The sequence below is a fragment of the Hipposideros armiger genome, unplaced genomic scaffold (assembly GCF_001890085.2).
Source record: "Hipposideros armiger isolate ML-2016 unplaced genomic scaffold, ASM189008v1 scaffold_148, whole genome shotgun sequence".
Taxonomy (NCBI): Eukaryota; Metazoa; Chordata; class Mammalia; order Chiroptera; family Hipposideridae; genus Hipposideros; species Hipposideros armiger.
The window spans coordinates 200,794-224,682 of NW_017731498.1; the positions used below are offsets into that span (position 1 = coordinate 200,794).

The 23,889-nt window shown below is 37.3% G+C and overlaps 1 protein-coding gene across 1 annotated transcript in view; it reads right to left on the bottom strand.

The window, feature by feature from the left end:
- Positions 1–427: 427 nt before the first annotated feature.
- The window catches only part of RNASEH2B (ribonuclease H2 subunit B), a 58,922-nt gene continuing 35,460 nt past the window's right edge, over positions 428–23,889 (bottom strand). The window contains 7 exon segments of the mRNA XM_019650816.1: positions 428–754; positions 757–853; positions 4,304–4,384; positions 8,297–8,339; positions 10,427–10,508; positions 12,865–12,970; positions 14,590–14,654. Coding sequence (XP_019506361.1) covers positions 651–754; positions 757–853; positions 4,304–4,384; positions 8,297–8,339; positions 10,427–10,508; positions 12,865–12,970; positions 14,590–14,654 — 578 coding nt within the window. The 3' untranslated portion in view covers positions 428–650.

Consider the following 23,889-nt stretch of genomic DNA (forward strand, 5'->3'; position numbering starts at 1 on the left):
CAAAATAGGGCCATGGTTACTAAATAATCAAATATCCAAATAATTAAAAATTACTGTCATTAAAAAACATATTTATGAAAAATACTTTAATAGCTTGGGAAAATGCTCACAAAATGATGTCCACAAAAAAAGTTATTAAATTATAATTTAAAAAATTATTATTGTAAGAAAATGCACCATATTATCTCTGGGTAATGAAAAGTTGGGAGAATATAATTTTTGTTTTATACTTTTCTCTATTTTCTACAAAGAACATGCATTCATAAAACAGAAAATACCACTAAATAAAAGCCAAAAACTAAAGGCTTTTAAAAAGTAGTAGTTTATCAGATAGTTTTGCTATCTGCTTCTTCTCAATATACTGAAAACTGTATTGCTATAGCTATCATGTGGCGAAGTTGCATAAAATAACAGGCATACACTCAAATATTGTCATATGTCTGTTTATTGAGGAAATTGTGGTGCTAGAGGTTAATTCTATTCACTTGATTACTTTTCATTGTGTCAAAGAAGACTCCAAAGTCCACAAGTCATTTAGTTACACAATTACTTTCCCATATTTTGTTTAGGAACAAAAAATCAAATACAAAGAAATGTTCAAATGAATCTGAAAACTGCTTCTTTTTTTTTTTTATTTCAAAAGGTGGTGATTAAGGGTCAGGAAGTACAGTGACATGGAGGAAGACCAAAAATGGAACATGTGAAAGGAAAATATTTTTGCTAGATTTCATTTTCAGTTTCAATTTTTTCCATTTTTTTTAGTTTTTACACCAAAAAAAAACTCAATACTTTTCATTCCACTCTTGTCAACTTTAGCCAAAGACTTCTGAGCTGCAGTCATTTTGCTATTTTTCTGTTAATGAAAATAAGAGAGAAAAGTTGTTACGAATGCAATGTTTACACATCATACATGCAAATCAAACCAGACCATGCATGTCTCAAGGTTTATTAAGGGAAGTAAACATGTGTGGCTAACATGCTTCATAAGGGAGTGATTATTAAAAAAAGTTCTGATTTCTCTTCAGAATTCAGACCCACGAGACAAAATGTGTTAAAAGAGGCAGGAGACAAACCGCTGCCTTCTAAAGAGTGGAATGGTCCAACCAATGGTTTACTTTAAGGGGAATAATTCTGGAGGGTGCATTAAGTGTAATAACACAAACAATGGAACTGACACAGGCAGCAATTGTCAGAGGAGGAATTACAGCCTTGTATTATTACATGATGAATAATTCACACCAATTTACCATCTGATTTTACTCAGAGTCTTTATGGGAAACCAAGGACAACACTATTATCTTCAAAAGATAACCTGTATTGCAAAGCATCTGGACCAGCTAGCTAGCTGTCCCATTTTCCCTCCAACAAAGAAATATTTTCCAAAAAGCTGACTCCAAGTATCTCTGCCTTGTAAATTTTATCTCTTCCCGGTCACTTTTTTTTTTTGTTTGTTTGTTTTTGTGCCGTGTCATAGCAGAAGGTAAATAGCAGCCGATTTTACTTGGATGCACCACAACTTATTGAGCAGAAGTATAAATAATGGGACTCAGCAAAGAAAGAAATCAGCTGCCTCCCTGGGAACTGAGACAAAATCATTGCCAAAGTATCTTTTAAGGGCACAGTTTATGATCCCTGAAATTTTGCTTCTCACATTCTGTCACTTATAATTTAGTGGGCTTATTTTTTGACTGGATAGTGAAAAGTGACAGTCTCTTTGAGATAAGTAATCCCCTGCATTTAACAGACATCTGGTCCAACCCCTTATCTCACTGGTGCTATGCCCAGGGGGATACAATGGGTAGTTAGAAGGGTGGGGCAGAAATAGTTCTCACAGAGAAACTAAAAATGTCCCTGCTTACAGAAAGCATGGAGATAACCAGCTATTTAGCCATATGTAAATTGGATTATCCTCTAATATCACATGCCTAATAAATAACATATAAAGAGTAAAATATATATATATATATATATATATATATATAATCTTTATAAACTTTAAGGGGAGTAAATGTTGTGAAAAAAATATATATATATAATCTTTATAAACTTTAAGGGGAGTAAATGTTGTGAAAATCTAGGTGGAAATTGACTCATCTTGGGATGGGCAAGGTCTTTCTAAGCATAAAAATACTGAGAAAACCATAAAAATGATTTCTCTACTTAATCCTCAGAAAAACTTCAAGTGGTTAAAAATCAAATGAACACAAATCTAAACTCAAATTGGAAAATTATTTGTACCCTATATGTCCTGAAAAGTGTTAACAGCCTTAATTTAGAATGAGCTCTTACAAATCAACAAGGAAAACATTACTATCTCAATATAAAAACAGGCAAGAGACATGAACTGACAATTTGCAAAAATGCAAATGGACAATAAGCATTTGGAAAAACAACTAACCATTCTAGTTAAAGAAATGTAGCCTGATTGCATAGGCAAAAATTTTCAAGAATAAACATAATACTCAATGTCAAGAATGCAAGATGAATACTCATCAGGAATAATGATTGAGAGTACAAATTTCTGCTAAATTTTTGGAAAGCATTTTACAAGGTGTGATAAAAAATACAATGAATGTTTAAATAAAAAAAATTATTACAGTAAAAGACGCATTACCATTAATCCCACTCAAAACGCTCCCCCTCGCTTCGAACACACTTATCCCATCATCCTTGCCCACTTTCTGAAGCAGTTCTGGAAATCCTCTTTTGTGAGTGTCTTTAGTTGCACTGTTGTGGCTGCCTTGATGTCCTGAATCGATTCAAAATGTTTATCTTTCATGGTCATTTTGACTTTGGGGAAGAGCCAGAAGTCACACAGTGCCAGATCTGGTGAATAAGGTGGATAAGACACACTATAATGTTTTTATTTGACAGAAACTGCCATACCAGAAGCAACGTGTGACAGGGAGTGTTGTTATGATGGAGGATGCAGTAAAGACACTCATGAAAGAGGAATTCCAGAACTGCTTCAGAAAGTGGCAAGAACTGTGATAAGTGTGTTCGAAGTGAGGGGGAGTATTTTGAGGGGGATTAATAGCAATGTGTCTTTTACTGTAATAACTTCTTTTAAATTTAAACATTCACCATATTTTTTTATCACAACTCATATATGTATATATCTCAATAATCATGGAAAGAGCTCGTTTTTTAAGCTGTTATTACTTAGTTATAAATTGTGTCAATGAAAAAATCAGACATGCAGAATATAAATAAGAATATGAATCACTTCATAAAAACAAAAAATAAAAAAAGAAGTGATATGTGTCCAAAAATAGGGGAATGATTAAATAAATTATATTTCATATGGTGTAATAAAATAACACACATGATTGAATATAATGAAAAGTTAATACATTTTCAAAGATTACTTAATGATGTGAACATTTTCACAATCGTCAGAAATGTAAAGGGCAGAACCCAAAACTATACATACAGAGGGTGCCAAAAAAATGTATACACATTTTTAAGAAAGGAAAACTATATTAAAATTGTAATACTCAACATATACCAATAACAAAAGATGAATACAAGTTACGTATGACTTCTGCCAATTACAAGAGGTGCTCAAAGTGGTTACCATCAGCGTCCAGACAATTCTGATTATGGCGAACTGCTGCTTGAGCAACGTTGACCAAAATGTCCACTTGTATATATATTTTTGGCACCTCCAGTATATATAAAACAATGCCAATTTAAAAAGCTACACATAGGGCCAGCTGAGTGGCTCAGTTGGTTAAGAGCTCGCTCAAGAGTTTGAGCTCTGAGCAACAGCGGTTCGAGTCCCGGCCCAAGCTGAGCAGCCGCTGAGCTGCCAACAGGTGGCAGGATGGCTCAGCTAAAAAAAAAACCAAAAACTACACATATATTTATAATGCATGTATAAGATGAAAGTTAGTAAGAAATGTTATAAAAACATATGCAGGGGTGATTATTGAATGGTGGGGTTCTTAATTTTTGTCATCATCATAAATTCTGGGAAGCTTCTTGGCAGTAATTGACAAAACATTACCTATGGCAGGCAACTCAGGCCCTCTGCCCCTCCCTATCACTGAATACAGAGCAAAGTATAGGCACATTCTTGCTAAGTATATTGCCTTTCTTTGATTCCTAAAAAGTCTTCCTTGCTTGACATTTTCATTGTCATTCACAATTTTCAATTGATGATTAAGTCAGAAACACAAGCTAATAATTCTTCATGGTTAAAATTGTAAGATCACAATCAAGCAGGCACTCGCTCCTGGATGTCCCCATGCAGTATCACCCACTGAGTCCAAGAGTATCCACTACACGGGAACACACGTACCTTTTCAGTCTTCAAATCTTTGGTATTAAACTTAGTGTAATCTTCTTTTGCTTCTATGGGCTCATCTGATAACTTTACTTTCTGCAATGTTAGAGCAGCGAAGTGTCAAACGTCACCTTGACACATCAATCCATTTTAAAAGAATCAAAATGTGCAACTTGGACCCACATTGAGGCCAAATGAGACTAAGTGACCCTGCAAAGGGCTCACTTTTTACAAGCTCTTTTACATTCTGCTGATTATCTAGGGAACTAAGTAAGCCACAGAGCCCTTCTGATGAGCAATTCTGGTGATGGGCGGATAGAATTAGGCAAGTCCCAGCCCCAGCCTCTAGGCAGTCTAGCAGTACCGATGACACACTTTACATGTACCAGGGACGGTGACTGCTGACTTTCCAGGAAAGTCTAAGGGGTGAATGCAGGCACAGATGCAAAGATGGAAATTTCCTTTAAGGGGGCCAGGTGTCCAGCTGGAACCCCCACTTCATTCACCTCCTGGGCTGGTGTCATGTCCACTTAGGAATATAGCTCATTACCAGCTTTATATAGCTTCATGTTCTTAACTTCCTTTCAAGTCAATGATCTCATTTTATCTACACACCAACAACCTTGCAAAGCAAGCAGCCAGCAGGAGAAGGAAGCACAGAGATTAAATGAACAGCCCAAGGCTACTAATAGAGGACTTGGGGTGAAATCTCTGTTTTTGTACAAGTGCTCTTACCATTAGGCCCAATGCAACTAAGTCACCCTTTACTTTGCCTTTTCATCTTTCACACAACATTTTGCACTAATGAACATGAGAATCCTGTCAAGAGCTAGACTGTAGCCTTGATATTGACATTATAGAAGACATTGTGTCACATTTATTAGGTAAAAGGCACATAGCAGGGCAGATAAGTTTTGATGTTTAACATGGAGCACTGACTATACAGTGATCCCAACTCAGAATTTTACACATCTTCAAGCTCTTTGTGGACAAGACCCAACTTAGATCCACTCTAGAAAATACAGATTTGTTCCCAGCTTCACTCTTCACACCCCAGCTTTTGCTAAATAAAGAACTGGTCGAGTTAGTGCTAAAAGATGCCACAGCACATGTTGAACCTAGGATAAAACAACATGTCTTGAAAAGCTTCACTGCAGCAAATAGAGGGGCATCACATAATGGGGCAAAACCTTCTCTCGGCCACACAACAATCTCTAGCAAATAAATCTTCAAAAGGAAAAGACTAGCTTATCATGTATGAACTACCTACCAGCAAAGTGAATGTACATGTACAAGCAACTTTCTTAAGGATACATGTTTCTACTAAAACTAAGACAGTAAAGGGTGTTTGGGTGATGCATACTTTTACCAGGAAAAGTATCTGCAACCAGGAGGCAACTCAGAGAATAATGATGAAGGCATAAAAGCGTTATATCACAAAAAGCTTAACGTTATAAGGATGTTTGCTTTCCTCCTCTGTGGCAAAATGTTCAATACACCTGTCGTTATAAACATTTGGGCATGTTCACTTTTCACAGATAAGTCAAATAAAAAAGAGTTCATAGCAAGAGCTTAAGATGAAAGGTGTTTCCTTATAAGTATCAATCATTTAATAAGAGGAATGACTTGTTCAGGTGCTTTAACGTCTCACTATCAAACAAGACACCACTTGTAAGTACTTATAAAAAAGAAAATGGTTGTGGTAGCCTTTGCACATAACTAGTTTTTGTTATTCTCAGCACACTGTGAATATGTTGGAAAAAAACATAATTGTTAGATTTACTTAGATTTTTGTTATTTGAAAGACTGAATCACTATAGATTTGGGGGAATGTTTCAAAAGAAATAGAAAAGTATCTCAGAAAGACAGTAACAAAGGGTATGACAAGATGGGCATAGTCCAGGAAAGAGAAGAGCAAATGGCAGAGTACCACAGGAATTAATGCTAGGACGGATTGGTCCTATGCTCACAAATGATTTGCAGGAAGAAACTCAGGAGCATCTTCAAATCCACCGACTGCATTCATCTCTGCTAACTGACAGTGATAAATTCAAAGGATGGAAGGTGGTGAGGGTTGGAAGCTGAGTTTCAACATAAGCATCATACGATAGTGAGAAAATAATGCAAAACATATTAAGGATGACAAGCTCTGTGCTATCGATTATAACACAGATACAAAGAAACCTAATAGCCACTGGAACGTATTTCCTAAAAACAATCAACTATATTACTATAAAAATCAATCATATCCTGGACACAGACAGGAAAGCTAGCAGAAGACATTATCCTACTCTTGTTTAAACTATGGTAATCACCCCGTTTACCATGTGCATACTGTTTGCAATGTGTACACTGAAGCCCCAAGAAGATACTATAGAGTAAGAGAGAGACCTCGAAAAGCAACTAAAATAATCCAGGAGGTAAGACTGAGATTTAGAAGAAACAAGATGCCGAGATCTAAATCAGGACTTGACAAACGCTGTCCATGGGCCAGATCTACTGGCCGCCTGCTTTTATAACTAAAGTTCAACTGGAACGCAGTCGCGCTGGGTCGCTTACGAATTTTTTGTGGCTGTCTCTGCACTACAACTGCAGAGCTGAGTAGCTACGAGAGAAACCATCTGCTTCACGAAGCCTAAAATATTTACTACATGGCCTTTACAGAGTAAGTTTGCTGACTCCTGTTCTAAATCGTAAATGAAGAAATCATAAACATCTTAAATTTTGGAAATTAAAATAAGAAAACAGAAAATGGGGTCCAAGAATAATAAACTTATGAAACGTATTACCCTAAACAGAATTAAAGGCTTTTAAAACCTTCAAGAAGCCATTCATGAATGATCTCTAAGTTACCAAGGAAGAATTTGGGAGAAAGAAATATGCTTAGTTTTTGGAGGGAGAGAAATAAGAAAGAACCAAATACGCCTATCCTCTCAGTTACAGTCTGACAATTATTTCTGTGACCCCCTAGGGCCACTGTCAGAGACAGCAAACTACTGGGCTGGAAGAAGTGTGGATCTGACCTGAGATCTTATAGCAACTGACTTCTGCCCTGCACTATTCCTCCAGAGAGTAAAAGATGAACTGCTTTTGACAATCAGCTGAAAATGGCCCACAACTCCCACTGATGCACTGTAAATTTTCTATCCTTTTCTAAAAGTCAAAGTAAGAAATGTTTTTGGAGTGACCACCACCTCCAAACAGGACATGATACAAAAAAATCCTGAGCACGTTGGCCGCCTTGAAGGTGGAGAAAAGGCAAGCTGTTTAACATCCACAACGTGCCCACTTCACATTCTTAAGGCATCCGCTGTTTTCCTGGCAGGAGCAATGACCTCACTGACAAGATGGCCCAGGTGTGGGTTCTGTCCCTGAGCTCAGGCCTGGTCAGTGCCTCCAGGTGTAACTTAGGACTGGCTTCTCTGCTCTCCCACTCTGGGAGACAGACACAAGCTGCAGTCCCCGGAGCAGGGGAGCTGTGGGTGGTGGTTTGAGAACATCTGGAGATGAAAAGGCTTTCCACTAACAGATGAAGGATTACACACAAATTGCAGTGATCACTGCAAGTACAGAAAAAAGAAGTGGGGTCATCCTTGCTCAAAGGGTCCTTTGTGTTACAAAAATCATGCTCTGTGTACCTTTGTGCCAGTGACAATTAGATTGGGCAAAATAAGTTATAGTTACATCTAGAGTATTCCTGGTGATTAATAAAATTAATTATAGGATCTGGCTAATTCAAGAATATTTAATTAAACATATATCTATAATATTTTTATATAGGTATCTGGCTAAACTAACTCTTATTGGGTTTTGACAACACTTTATTATTCAGGTAAAATCTATAAAAATAAAAAATATTTATGGAGAGCCCAGAACAATCTTTATTCCACAAGACATCACCCAATGCAAGGTGGATTTAGTATGCTTTAAAATATACTAGAACAAACTAAACTGATGTGATAAAAGCATGACATTTTCCCCCAAGATACCTTAGTCACAGCTTCTTACCTTTGATGGAGGCTTTGGCGATGAAGCTGAAGGTTCTGGAAGCCTAAGGAGTAAAAAATAAGAATCACAATCATGGTTTTCATAGACAGGCAAACAGAAAGGCTGGGCCTACTTGACATTTATTTATTGGGTTGTCGGAAAATTCATGACGCATTTTTGCAACGAAAAACAGAAAAAATACGTCATGGCTTTTGTGACAACCCAATAGTAAGTCCTACCTTCTCTGGTAGCTTCACCACCATGTATCTTACTGCACAATCACCACAGTGTAAAGAAAGAAATTTCTCTAAATAAATAAACTTTCATTTCACTACTTAACTCCCTGTATTGGAATTGTCTGAACTTAAAAGTAAAATTAGAACTCATTTGTTGAAATGGAATTGCTTTTCTTTAGCCACTACAAATTTGCATTTTGGCATTGTAGTATTTTTTTCATAAATGATCAATATAGTATATATTGGGCTGTCGGAAAAGTCATGACACATTTTTGCAATGAAAAACAGAAAAAATACATCATGACTTTTCCGACAACCCAATACTTAAAAGTTAAAATTATTTTAACTGTTGACAAAAGCCACACAAAATTTATCTTTCTCTCACTAAAAATAAGTTTAATTGACATATCTTTCTCTCCAAATCTTTAATAAAAACTTAAAAATTTCAGTGGAAGGAATCTAGGGGAAAAAAATGGAGTACAAATACATAAGGTCTCTAACTAGATAAGCAGCGATTAAAAACTCCAGGGAGATATTAAACAGAAGGATATGGTTACCAATTTAAAGCAGGCTTTCAACACACTTTAACTACTAATTGCTTTTTAAAGTAGGACCTATGCAATCTACTAAAAACAGCAAGTACATCTATTAAAAAGTTATTTTATCTTCATGTATCAGAGAATAAAGCTATTATAAGGATCAGGCAAGCTATTAAATCATCACACTCATAAAATCTTAACAGTAACTAAAATCTAGAAAAAACATTTTTTTTTCAGCCTAAGGTAAAGTCTTTTTTATTATATCAAAGATCTTTATGAAGGAAGAAAAACAAATCAAGTCATTCTTTTTTTTTTTTTTTGGCCTTAAAACAGCAGACATTTATTTTCTCATAGTTCCGGAGGCTAGAAGACCAAAATGAAGGTTTTGGCAGGGCCGTGCTTCCTCAGAAGGCTCTAGGAAAGAATCCTTCCTTGACGTTTCCAGCTTCTGGTGGTTACCAGGAATCCTCAGCAGTCCTTGCCTTATGGTGTCATAACTCTAATCTCTGCCTGCATTGTCCCCTGGCCTTCTTCCCTACCTGTGTCTCTGTACACATTTCTCTTTTTATGTTTACATTTATTTATTTATTTTTTATTGTTAGTTTCAGGTGTACAGAATAATGCAATAGTGATCCTTTTCACCCTTCACACAGAAACAGCCCCTCTCCCCCATCTACTGCCCTCCCACCCCCGATATCATGCTTATCTATTACAATTCCATTGACTCCATTCCCACCCTCTACTCCACGTCCTGTGACTATATGTATATATAATTATAGTTGACATACAATGTTATTCAACATCAGCTTCAGAAATACAGTGCGGTGGTCAGACCTCTACACCAACTATGAAGTGGTCTCCGTAACAAGACACAAGTAATTCTTAAACCTCTCTTCTGCCCTCAAAGATCAGACTGTTTTTCCTTGAGTTCCAAGTGCTGGGCACAATAAAGGTTCTTAGTGAACATTTAATGACAGTGAAAATGGTACAAAGCCTTTAAATGTAATTTGCAAAAATATTCTAAATGCCATCTACTCTTTCTTTTCCACCTTTATTTCTATTAAAATGACCACAAAGAACCAAATTTGTTAAGTCTATCTGGAGAGAAAATTTTAACATAGTTTACCATCTAAAGTCACACCAACCAATAATTCCAGTCTGGACACAAGTTCCCACAATCACTATGCACTAAATGAATTCATTTGAATCAATGAATGTCCATTAAAAATCAGCTTCAAATCACAGAGGCTATGACATAACTCAAGAATAACTTGTCAGAAAGAGTGATGTGATAAGCCATAAAGAAACCATACTGCTGGAAAATCTGGAAGCAAAAAGGTACTTCTTAATTATGACTGAAGGTGAACAATACTTACTTTAAATGTTTAGATAAGTCATCACTTAATTCTTTAGGAATGTAATCAGATATCAGACCATGGGCATAACGAATATAATCCTCTGAAAGAAATAGAATAGAGAATAAAACAAAAAAATTAGTAATAATTATGGTAGTTTTAAAGTCAAATTGACCAGAGTTCAAATTCTGGCTCTGTTTGGCTTTAGAGACTCACTTAAGCTCCTAGACCGTTTCCTCATTTGTAAAATGGGGATGCTAATATCTATCTGTTAGAGTAGTGGGGTGATATGATAGATAAGATAGCATATAAGATGATATCAAAGATAAGATAATACAAGTACAACACAGTAGATGCCCACTAAATGACAGTTAAAACAAAAATTCAGAGTTGTTTTTTTAGTTGAGGCCCTTGAATACAAATAAAATTTAAAAATAGGCTGTAACAATATGAAATATTCATGTCTTTTTAAAAGACTAATCGTTTCTAGGTCTGTTTCAATACAGAATAAATCTAATTATAAAACAGCAATGTATGCTCATTTAAGAGAAATAATATGTCTATTCAGTACTTGCTATATAAGAGTCCTGAACATTATATATACTTCCAAACTAATAAAATGCCCTAAAAAATGTAAAAAGACTAAACTCAGCGGAGTGTATAATCATTAATTCCAAAGCATCTGGATCCTCAGTACTAAAATGTGTATTCATTAAATCTAGTTACATAAGACAATAAAATCTGTTTTAAAGCCCTGTTCCTTAGTTCAGTGTTTTATGTAGAAGACTGGGGGATAATCAAACTCAATCATAAGATGGGATAATCACATGGGGATATAAACTATCAAAAGCAATATCCCAGGTTTGTTGCTAGGATAGTCATTCGATTCTTTTTTTTCTTTCTCTTTTGCCTTCAAGTTAAGAAAAGAATTTGCCCCAGTATTAGTTAAAAAGTGACTGCTGCCTGGACCACCTGATCTCAAAAACTCTTCAGTTAAAAGACTTTTACTGCCAATGTAGAACTGAAAGTTATCACCCAACTCTTCTCAAAATGTGCTCATGGCTCTGTGCTAGTAATTATCCAGTGAGTCATGAATACACAAAATGATTGTAATAATGCCAACATATCATTCGTTTCCTTCTTCTGGTAACATATCAAACTAAAGATCTACAAAAGGAACTAGCATAAAGAGTGTAAAGCTTATTTTATGGCTGGAACCTAAATGACAATATAGCCAAACCCACACCCTTATATTTAGAAATTGGTAAAAATGTTGAACTTGGAGAAGACCTGGCCTACTAGCCAGGATGAGTGGACCTTGGAGAAGTCATCTACTTTGCTGAGATCACAGTTTTTCATTTTAAAAATGAGATCTGTCTAAATAACCTCTAAAATCCCTTCTACTTAAAAAAAATCTATGTTTTTATCTATCCACCCACCCATCTGTCCACCCGTCCGTCTGTCCATCCATCCATCCACCATCCAACTCAATTCCCTCTCATCTTTTGTGAAAGCCTACCAAAGACTCCCACAGCTGGTAAACTCAGCATGGCGACGGAGCTGTCCACCACTCACAGAATGGCTGGAGCCAGGTATCATCTGCCTGTGTGAGGTGTTTAAGATATATTTCTGCAGATCAAAGACTGTGTCTACCACCATCAATCACAAAGCAGACCACTGTTCCTAGTTTTTATTTTTTTAATGATTAAAGCGAGATGTTTCAGAATTGTATACCTAGAACAGGGGACCACTGAATTGGAGTTTAAAGTCAGACCTACCCTACCATTTGAGAATGTTAACTGCATTATACTACACTGGAAAAAGCAAAAGAATGTACCTTAGTAACCTAAAAGAACAAAAAATTTCCAAGTGAATCAATTTTCATCTAAAATTGAAATATTGAGACCTACAGTAGGACATTCACTTCTTGAGAGAAGGATGCAAACAGATGGCAGCTCTCTGGGCACCCTGTGCCTCACAAACAGTACAAGAAGGTTGAGTGTGGGCTCAAAGGTCAGACCAGCTCCATTAGGAGCTCAGCTTTACCACTTACTAGTGTTGCAACTTTGGCCACAGCCTCAAGAATCTCATTGTTAAGTGAGACTTACTGGGGTAAGATGAGATAATGTGTGTATACTGGCAACCTAGTAAAAGGCTTGGCACACGATACACCCTCCATCAATGAAAGCCAGCACTGTGAGGGTTGTTATTATTAGTGCGAAATAAATATTTGCTGAATGAATGATTTAAGCATCAATTAGTGACCCAATAGTGATCTATGGTAAAAGTATTACTTGGTTCTGATATAAAATGCACACTTGCCACAAGATCTATAAGTACACACTGGCAAGAATGTGAAGCTTCCAAGATAACAAGATTTTAAAATCATTTAGATAGGCATTTATATGTAAGCAACTTACTCCAGACAAAAATCGTTTCCAGTGAAACAATTTACTTACCTTCCTTGTCACTGGAAACCTGGTGACCGGAGAAATATGCACTTGACTGTACCCGGGCACCAACATTTATGTGATTGGTTTTTAATGCTTCCACAGTCTGATTTACCTATGAAGTAACCAAAAGGGAAATATTAGGGTATTTTGAACTAATTTTAGAAATCCACAACTTCCCAGATGGTCCTCAATCCATTTAAGATTCAGGAAGAAGTATTTCTTCAGCTGATGTCAGAAGATGAGACACATTTGGGGAAAGGTTGAGCAGCAGCTACAGCATTTCGGGAGGATTTTAATGCATGGACTCCCTACGGGCTACACAAAAGGAAAGCACTGACTCTGGAATCAGGCTGCTTGGGTTTGCTCTGTGACCATGGACTAGTTGCTTAACCTCTCTGTAAAATGGGGATAAAAACAGTATCAAACTCATAGGATTATTATGAGCCTTATAAATGAGTTAATATATGTAAAGCCCTTAGAATAGAAGCTGGCACAAAGTTTATATATAGTAATTTTTTAAATAAAATAAATAATGTAAATTTCCCACTTCCTAGGAATTTAAGGAAACAAAATAAATATAAACTTTGCTATTCAGGTCACTATCATTTGCTAAGAGCAAAAATTAAATGCCACGATTCTGTTCAGCACTTAATACTCATTCTTCACCTAGACTACCAAGGCAAATGAAAAGTGAAACATGGGGGCACTTAATAATCTTTTCACTACTCTGTACAGTAGGCGCCTGATTAATTCTACAAGGTTCATTTCCATGTTCCCATGCTCCTAATGTTCCCAGTAACATATGACACACAAACACGTTCTTCACAAGATGGAAGACAGAAGATAGAAGATGGAAGAGAAATCCTAGGAATCAGTACTGTAACTGCTGGTATCCACTGACTTGCAAAAACTTTGTCAGCAATAGTTCTGCTCTAATGAGATTCTTAATCAATGTGAAAGTATACTATACTACATCCTTAGACCAATGGCTTTCAAAGTAATTTTTTTTTTTTTTTAGCCACAACCCAGAGTAAGGAATACACACCAACCCAATAACTCAAACACACATATAAATATGTTTCATAGAGCCAGGCTTAATACTTGCTCTTACTCTGTTAAATTTTAATACATTCTCTTCTATTCTATCCTATCCCATTGTATTCCACTCCATTCCAAGAAAAATACTGGTGTGAATTACTAAATCGATTTGAAAACCCTGCCCCAGACCTCATATGAGGTCTAATTCTTTGGATTACTAAGGTACAGGGTGTGCCTGGAAGATGACCCCTCATCGGCATCCAGACACAGAGAGGGACACACTTCCTCTAAGCCTGAATCCAGTCTGCCCCAGGCCCCTGCCTGGCTGCATGAGCAACATCAACCTGACACACCTGCAGGACCAACAGTAGCACTGCACGTCAGACCTGGTATTGTCTGGCTTGGAAGACTCAATTCTACACCAACAAAGGCCAAGAACTTTCATTCAGTGCTGAGGATCATAGGAAAATGGGGATACAGGTCAAAGGAAAACATCAAGCTAACTCCAGAGATACACAAGTTAGGGAGGATGAAAAGCAAAAGATTTCTTCTCATCTTGGATATCTTTATCCAGTTTTCCTCTCTTAGTTGGAAATACAAGAGTCTTTGGATTAAGATTTACCATATTCTCTAAAGATTTTTAAAAAGGAGCACTGAATTTTTTCTGCCATAGGCACTAGAGAAGTACTATACCTTTTTTTCCAGCCACTTTAATGTCTTCTCTTTGCTGTACTTGTAATATTTCTTTTTGCCTATTTCTGGATTAAATTAAAAGAAAAAAAAGACTGAGCATAGTGGGTTAAACAAAAAGAAAACTCATAAGGTTATATCATATACAAGATAATTTAAAAATATTTCATAGTTTATATTCTTGAAAAACTCAATTTACAAACCCAAGAGCATACTTGAGACATTAAAAAAATTCCAAAACAGAATTTGGGTACCTTAGGTTTCATCCAACCACTAAATGAGTGGGAATTTAAGAATATCATCAAATTACACTAACAAATCTGTAGAAAAGGTAATTTTTAAAACAGAAAATTAACTTTCTAAGCAAACTTCATTTTTCTGAATAATTTCTGGTTTGCCTCAATGTTTTCAATGAAAGGCTTTTTTTCTAAAAAATGGAAATCCCTCAAAATACAATTGAAATTAAATGCAGATGCCTGTGAACTTCATTCCAGACCTCCCCACCCCCTCCAAAAAAAAATCTTGTTAACCAATCAGTACTGTCCTGGTGAGATTAAGAGGAAGAAGAAAATATATATCTCTCTTTCACTGTATTACAATATAAACATTGCTATTTCAGGGGAATTTAGATTTACGATAGGCTCAAACTGGCCCTTTTACAGGGATAAAAGTTTCACATCTTATAAATTATATTTCCTGTCCACAGTCCACCCAGCGTTATCTTGTATGTTGTCAATGAACCATTATTTCCTCGGTAACACTTCATTCATAGGGTTTCCTGGTCTCTGTGCAATCAGCGGAGGCAGCACTTCCACTCTCAGCCTCCTGCCTCCACAGGAGTTATCCTGTGACCACTGGAAATCCTAAAGCCAAATGAGTGTGGCTCTGTGGGAGCCATCCTAGAGTTAGACAGAATGGTGTTTTCTCGTTCTCTCGGTAATTGTGGTGGGAAATGGAAACTGCTTATTTGGCAATCATTTTCTGCAGCCTGTTAAACAGCTTGAGTTGCACTGAAAGGCTTGTATGGGGGAGGAGCTGGCAGGTCCCTGGCCCTAGCTCCTGGATGTTCCTAGCTTCTGGCCCTAGCTCCAGGTCCCATTTTAGCTTCTGGTTGTCAACATTGGGGGCAACAGGAGGCAGGATGGAACTCTGCACCCATCTCCTGAGGACATGTTACTGGAATAACAAAAAGAGAATGCATCCTGTCAGAAGTCTGGGAACTCCAAGGTGCAAGGTGTGCTACCCTGAAGCCAGGATTGCCTGGGCCAACGGCCTGCTGTTAACCAACGCAGAGGAGACTTCCGTCAGAGGCAATGTCCCACTCTACATTCATTAGGGCAATTATAAAGCAGGCAACAATCACCCAATACATGTATACTGCTGAATGGACTTTAGAAGTGCCGTTCATTGCCTGAGACAAATAACCTCCAAAAAAGCTCTGGGCTCAGGGCTCTCCTAAGAAGTCCTACCTTGATGCTACTACTCACTTCCCTCTTGCTTCTACCTCCAGATTCCCTGAAAGACCATTCTACAACCTGCCAGTTTCCTTCCTCTCTCCCATGCCCTAAGGCCCCTGCAGGCTACTCCTTTCACTCTTGAAAACACTCTTTCAGAAAATGCAGAGACCGCAGGCCCTGAGCCATACTTCATGGGCCCACGCAGTGCACAATGTCATCTTGGGAATTCACCTATTAAATGAGATGACCCATATAAAACCGATAGGACAACACCTGGCACATAACAAAACTTACTTAATGTTAGCTAACAATAAATCAGAACTGAAAACCTGTTACTGATAATAGCATCAGAAACTAATTTACATCCAGGCCTGTGCTACATTCCTTAAACACATTTTTACACGGAGTGCTCAGAATGAATCTCCAGCGAAAACCACTATTTGTCCCCATCGTAAAGGGCCGGGTTTGAGAGAGGTACAGTCAATTGCCCAAAGTCACTGAGCTATAAGCAGGAGCATCGGGATTCTTTCTCAAGCTGACTGGAAAGCTGTGGATCTGATGTTCAGTTTACCAAGATCAATGAGCTCTTCACCCACCTCAGTACTTCTGACCGTGATTTGTGGGAAAAACCTCTCCGCCATGGTCCTATAAAACCTTTCTCTTGGTTTCTCTACATCTCTGATGACTTTTCCTTTGATTCTTTTCTAGCTCCACTTCCTCCTTTGAGGCCAACTGTACCTTTCTCCTGGGTGACTTCATCCTGTCTAACAAGACCAAATAAAATAAACCCAACAAGGAAGCCCACCGCCCTGAGCTAAGTAAGGCTGTGTGCCTAAAGCCAAACTGACCACCTTCCTCCCAAACCACCTTCCTGGACACCCAGGCTCAAATCTTGGAGCCATTACTCATTCCCACCTTGCATCATTGGATTCCACGGGAGATGGGAAAAAGCCAACAATATCTTGTAGGGGACAATGGGGGAGGAAAAAGCAAACAAACAAAAAACTGTCACAAATCAGGAGGCTTAGCTTCTTGTGCTGATCAGTAACTACATTTAAAAAAAATCAATTTTATTTAGTAACTGTTCATGATTAATACACCCATTTTAAGTGCCCAATTTGAGGAACATAGACAAATGCATACAGTCATGTAACTATCACCCCAAAAAGTTCCCTTGAGCCCTTCTGCTGTCAGTTCTGCCATTCCTACCCAGACCTCACATGACCGCTGATCCGCTATCATTATAGATTCGTTCTTACTTTATTCTGGAATCATGAGGTACTTCTTCGTGACCACCATTTTTTGCTCAACATAATTTCTGTGCGATTATTCCATTTTGTTGCAGCTAGCAATAGTTCCTTCCTTTGTATTATGGAGTATGTATCCATAGTATGGATAGCCCACATATGGTTTACCCACTCACCTACTAAAAGACATTTAGGTTGTTGCTAGCTTTTGGCTATTTCAAAAAAGTTGCTATGAAATCAAAGGGTGCTCTGAACATTCTCGCATGAGTCTGTGCACAGCAGAAGTTTATGTTTTCATAAGTCTTGGGTAAATATCTAGGAGCAGAATTACTGAGTCGTAAGAAATCACCAGTTATACCATTTTATGTTTCCACTAGCCAGGTAGGGGAGTTCCAGTTGTTCCACAACTTACGGTCTTTCTTGTTTTAGCCACTCTGGTGGATATTAATATTTCCTTGTGGTTTTAATTTACATTTCCCCAGTGACTAATGGTATTGAACATTTTTTCATGTGCCTATTGGGTATTCATAAATCTTTCCTGAAGTGTCTGTTCAAACTGTTTGCTGATTTTTTACTGGGCTGTACATCACCTTATTATTGTATTAAAAGAGTTCTTTGTGCATTTGAGATACATATATGCCACGTAAACAGTTTCTTCCAACTACGGCTTATCTTCTTTTTTTCATAATGGTGCCTTTCAAAAAACAAAAGCTATTAATTTTGATGAAATGTAATTCATAATTTTTTTTTTATGGCTAGTGGTTTTTGTGCCCTAAGAAAGTTTTGCCTATCTCCAAGATCACAAAGGTTTTCTTCTAGAAGTTTAATAGTTTTCATTTTTGCATCTAAGTTAGTGATCCATTTTGAGTTAATTTTTCTGTATGACTGTGAGGTGAGGGGTCAGTGTTGTTTTCATATGGAGATTTGATTTTTCCAGGTCATTTGTTGAAAAGACTATTCTTTCTCCCACTGAATTATCTTGAAAAACATCAATTGACTCTTTAAGTGTGAGTGTACTTCTGGATTCTCAATAATTAAATCTATAGATCAACTTGGAGAGAATGGACATCTTAATAATATTGATTCTTCTAATTCACGAACATTGTATATCTTTCCATTTACTTAATTCTTTAATTTCTCTCAGCAATATTTTATAACGTTCCGTGTACTGGTTTTGTATATACTGTGTTACATTTATCCCTGGAACTTCATGACTTTTGTTGATATTATGAATGGTATGTTTTTATTCCATTGTCCTTTAAATCACTGCTAATATACTGAAATACAATTGATTTTTGTATATTGACCTTGTATCCTGAGACCTTGTTTATTAGTTCTAGTGATTTTTTTTTGTAGATTCTTTTGAGCTTTTTATATACATGACCATACTTTTTTGAGTAGTTTCACTATTTACTTTCCAATCTGTACACCTTTTATCTTTTCCTTGTTTCATTGAAACTGCTAGGACTTCCATTACAATGGTGAATAAAAGTGGTGAGAGTGGACATCCTCATCTTGTACCTAATCTTAGGACAGAAGTCTTTAACAATGAAGTATGATGTTAGCTTAGGTTTGTCATAGATACCCTTTACCAGGCGGAGGAAGTTCCCTTCTTTTGTAATTTGCTGAGAATTTATATTATGACTGAATTTTGTCAAATGCTTTTCTGCATCGATTGAGGTGATCATACAGGTTTTCTTTTGTAACGTGTAAATATGATGAATTACACTGATTGATTGTCTAATGTTGTCTTTGCATTCCTGTGATAAACCCCACTTGGTTATAACGCATTATCCTTTTTATATATCTGATTCGCTAATATTTGTTTAAAAATGTTCAGTCTATTATAAAGGATATTGGTCTAGTTTTCTTTTTGTAATAATTTTGATTTTGGTATTGGGGTAATTCTGGCTTCACAAAATCAGTTGGGAAATATTCCTTCTTCATCTAATTTCTGAAAGAGTTTGAGAAAGTATCATTATTTTTTTGAATATTATTTCGTCCTTAAAGTATGGCAGAACTCACAAGTGAAGCCAGTTGGGTCTGGAGTTTTTTCTTAGTAAGTTTTTTTAATTATAAGTTTACTTTTAATTAAACATTCCCTGGACAAGATCACAAGAAATACCCAGTATGAATATTTCACAATGCTACACAAGGACCAAGAGCATAAAGTAAGTACTGCTTAACTTTAAAATTTACAAATTTTTATAAGCAAGGAGATTTAAAATACTCACGAAGGCCACAGATTACCCAAAGTTATGAAAAAATACCATAACATGTTTGTTCATGTCCTAAATTTAATATTTGCAAGAGTTAGGGAGTTAGATAATATGCACACATGCTGGAAAGGTTTCTTTCCCTAATGTGTCTGGTGCCTATAAAACTGGTCTCAAACATCTGGAAAGATTGGGTTTACAAAATAAAGACGGAATAAAAGTGAGTCCACAATTAAATAACATGTTCAGCAATTGGGTAATCGGTTCACAAACCTGAATTTCCCTGATGTATTGTTGAACAAACTGCCTAGAGCATATTTTCACATCTACTTTCTCAATGTTTTCCACAACTGAGAAACTCATATGGTCTCTTTTTTTCCTGCCTCCTGGGGATAGAAACTTGGCAACTGTAGTCGGGGCATTTTAATCAGGTAAGCTTTCCTGGCTCTTCCTGTTAATCACATTGGACAGCGCAGTGCAGCCTTTGCTTGCAATATGAAACAGAGTGTTACACTCAAGATAAAGTTCATAACCCTTTATTAGTCCTTGGCTCTGTCATCTCTCCACTGAATGTGAGCTTCTTTGGTGAAAAACGTGCTGAGCTCCAGAGCTAGCAAACAGAGACACATCATTTCCTTCACTAATAAAGCAGGCGGTGCTAACTAAGGTCACCGCCATCATCATGCAGGATACAAACAGCCGTGGCTGGATTTATTCAGCAGGGAGAAGGCACGGTGGGAAGGTTTTCATAAATGTAGCGGGCTTATCCAGGTCTTTAATGTCACTGACTTTTGAGACAGCATTTGGAGTCTAATATCAAAATAGCTGGCTGGGGAATTTGAGTATTTCAGGTTTTACTCTATCTGCACAGTGCCTGTGGAAAGGATGGAAGTTAAAAACATCAGCTTCCTTCTCTATCTTTGTGCTCCCTGTCATGGATAGTATCTGACCACTCTTTAGCAGTCTTCTTTGTTTCTTAAAAATCCTAGCAATAAAATACAAAGAATGGAACCAAACACTAACCCCAAATCAAATAAGTAGCCAGCACCCAAAGCAATTATTAAAACAGGATAATATAGTGCCTTGAAAACCAAAAGCTCACTGCCAGGATCAGAAAAAATGCCTTTTCTTTAAGCTATCGAAGTTCTTTCTGTCTCCTTTCCTTTCGCTCTCTTTTTGATTCACAAAGGGAAATTATTAAGAGGTGATATACAAGATTTTTTTTTTTAAGTTTCTATTTTTTTTAAATGAGACAACATCTTAAAACTCTAACAGTATTTTGGAAGTGTTACACAGTTGTAGGAAGAAAGGGAAAGAGTTGCTATCAGACAGACATGGGTTCAAATCTTGATTCTACCACTTCAAATTCTATGATGTTAGTTAACATAAACTCTGAGCCTCGGTTTCCTCATTTGTAAAAATGCAGGTTATAGGGCCGGCCGAGTGGCGCGATGGTTAAGAGCTGGCTTGGGACGCCAGAGGTCCCCGGTTCAGATCCCACATATGAGGGCCAGTGACGCTGCCCTCTACAGCTGAGATGCTGAACAACGGCTCAACCTGGAGCTGGGCTGCCATGAGTCTCCGGCGACGGCATAGTCTGCAGCCCCTGCTGCAGTGGGTCGCCATGGGCTACCGTGTATGGCCGGAGGCCAGCAGCCGCAGTGAGCGGCCGTCTGGAGGCCGGCGACTGATCTGCCTCGCCCAGGAAGAGCGCAATGATGGTGCCAACTTGGGCCAGTGAAGCAACGTCCTCCACAACTAGACTGAAGAACAAAACCACAGCAACTTGTCTGTTCCCCTTTCTCCAATTCCTCAGTGCTATTCCCATCCCCGCAATTCCCCAATAAAAAAAAAATCTTAAAAAAATAAAATGCAGGTTATAATAAAAATGAAAGTGAATTACTGCAAGAATTCAATAATATATGTAAAACAATAAGCATAGAGATAGTATAGAATAATTTCTCAATATATGGAAGATATCTTTGTTAGCTGATTATCCCCATTCTCCTATTTAAACCACTTGAATATATATTCATAAATGGACCATCAAACAAATGTGTATTGGTCGCTTACTGTGTACCTAGTACTTAACCATCAGCAAATAATTTTAAAATTTCTAATTTGGAAGCCTCAATAGTACTATCACTTATTGAGTATTATATACCCTGCACTCCCTGGACGCTGATTTACTTGTATTATTTCATTCAATTCCTGAAGCATCTCTTTGTGGTAGGACTAGGTATTATTAAATGGCAATACTTAAATAACATTAATACGTTGGTCATTCAGAAATCTCAACACTATAAAGCTAAGAAAATGAAAGTTTTATTTTATGATTTAAAACTACTATTTAGAACAATTTGCAGAATACTAATTATTGGATTGTCGGAAAAGTCATGACACATTTTTGCAATGAAAAACATAGAAAAAAATATGTCATGACTTTTCCGACAACCCAATATAATGTATGAAAGAATATAGGAAATACCTTCAACTCTTCAAATTCTTCATCTCACAGATAAAGAATGCTGCAAACTTTGAATGATTTGTTCAAAACTATATAGCAAATACATTTTTTAATTTTCCTTGCAGGCCATCAGGTCCTGAGATCAGATTACCAAAATGTTCCTAAAGAAATTCTCCCCCCAAAAGAAATATGAAGCACATATAACAAAATATTAACATTTGTTGATAAACCAGGGTTGCGTACAAACAATATTTGTAGCTTTTTCCTACATCTTTAAATTTTTTTAATTAAAAAAGTTGCTTCACCTGCCCATGTACTTTCATTTTCAACCTTTACATACATCAAGTTTCTAAAACTTCTAGGCCTCAAATTTTTCTTTCTTTCTTTTTTAATGACAGGCAAAACACAAAGTAATGCAGATTAAATTTCACACAGTAAAAGATGTATGCAGGGCTGTCCGAGTGGCATGTTGGTTAGGAGTTGGCTTGGGACGCCAGCTCTGAGCAGCAGGGCCCCGGGTCAGACCCACATATGAGGGCCAGTGACGCTGCGCCTCTACAGCTTAGATGGTGAACAACAGCTTGACCTGGAGCTGGGCTGCTGTGAGTCGCAGGCGACAGCACAGGCTGCAGTGGGGCTGGCTGGCAGCTGGCGTGCGCTTTCATGAATGGCCGTGAGCCACCGTGAGCGGCCATCCAATGGCCAGCAAGCGACTGCCTCACCCGGAAAGAGCCCAGTGATAATACCTACAAGGGCCAGTGAAGCGACGTCCTCCACAACTAGACTGAAGAACAAAAGGACAGCAACTTCTCTGTTCTCTTTCCCCGATTCCCCAACGCTGTTCCCCCCCCCCAATTCCCCAATAAAATCTTAAAAAAACAAAAAATGATGTATGCAATTCTCTAGATGTCTTGGCAGTTTTCTTCATAACCAAATTCTTCCCCTAATAAATTACAGTCTGTAAATCTTAAAATAATGGAAGGTTTAAAAACAAAGTTAAAAACAAAGGAAATAATAAGATCTTGCATGCCTCATCCTCAAAAAGGCCTCTTCATCAAATTACACAGAAGCAATTCCTCATTACTTGCTTCAACCCTTGACCCAGAGGACAAATGTGTAAAATGTTTTTATTTATGTGAGTTCTATATACAGAGAGCATACTGAGGTAGATAGATATCTTTTCCATGAAACTCCAAAGGGACATGCACAGTATTTGAAGGTTACAGCTAGTTATTTAGAGCCAGTCAAACAAGGTATGTATCGGGTATGCACTTCTAATACAGCAGAACTTCCAAGAGCTAGGTGACGTTGAGAAGTGAAAGAAAGATATTAGAAAAGGAGTTCAGATAACAATTCAATAAGAGGTCAGGGATTTGGTATGCAAGAAGGAAGGAATGAGAGGGGGTTAACTGAAACAGAGACTGTAAGCTAACAAATGCTAACGCATTAATATTCTTTCTAAATCTGGGTTTCTGGGTTTGGGTTTACGATAACTGTTCTTACACAGCTATTATAAGAATTTTGGATAATGGGAGCTAATTGCATTTTCAACTTGTGTTAACTTGACAAAATTAAAATGACTTGTAATTATTCATCATTGCTTAGCTTTCAAAAATGGTTATGAGCTACTCGTTTGTCACCCAGAAAAAGACTGCTGTCTCCTGCCAAGCTCAGCATCAGGGAATGTCTTTAATGGACTGCTTTGATAAAACCTTGGCATCACACACCCCTCAGATCCAAAATCGAGCTCTAAGTCTGGCCAAGTGTGAATTTAGTAGACCTCTCAAGTGTAGAATGAGGTTCTCCCCTTTCCCGCTGTAAGCTTACACTTCTTGGAATCTCCACTTTTGTGGTCCCAGAAGAACTGCCATAGTTGGACAAACTGTCCATGACCCCAACAAACCACAACTTATCAG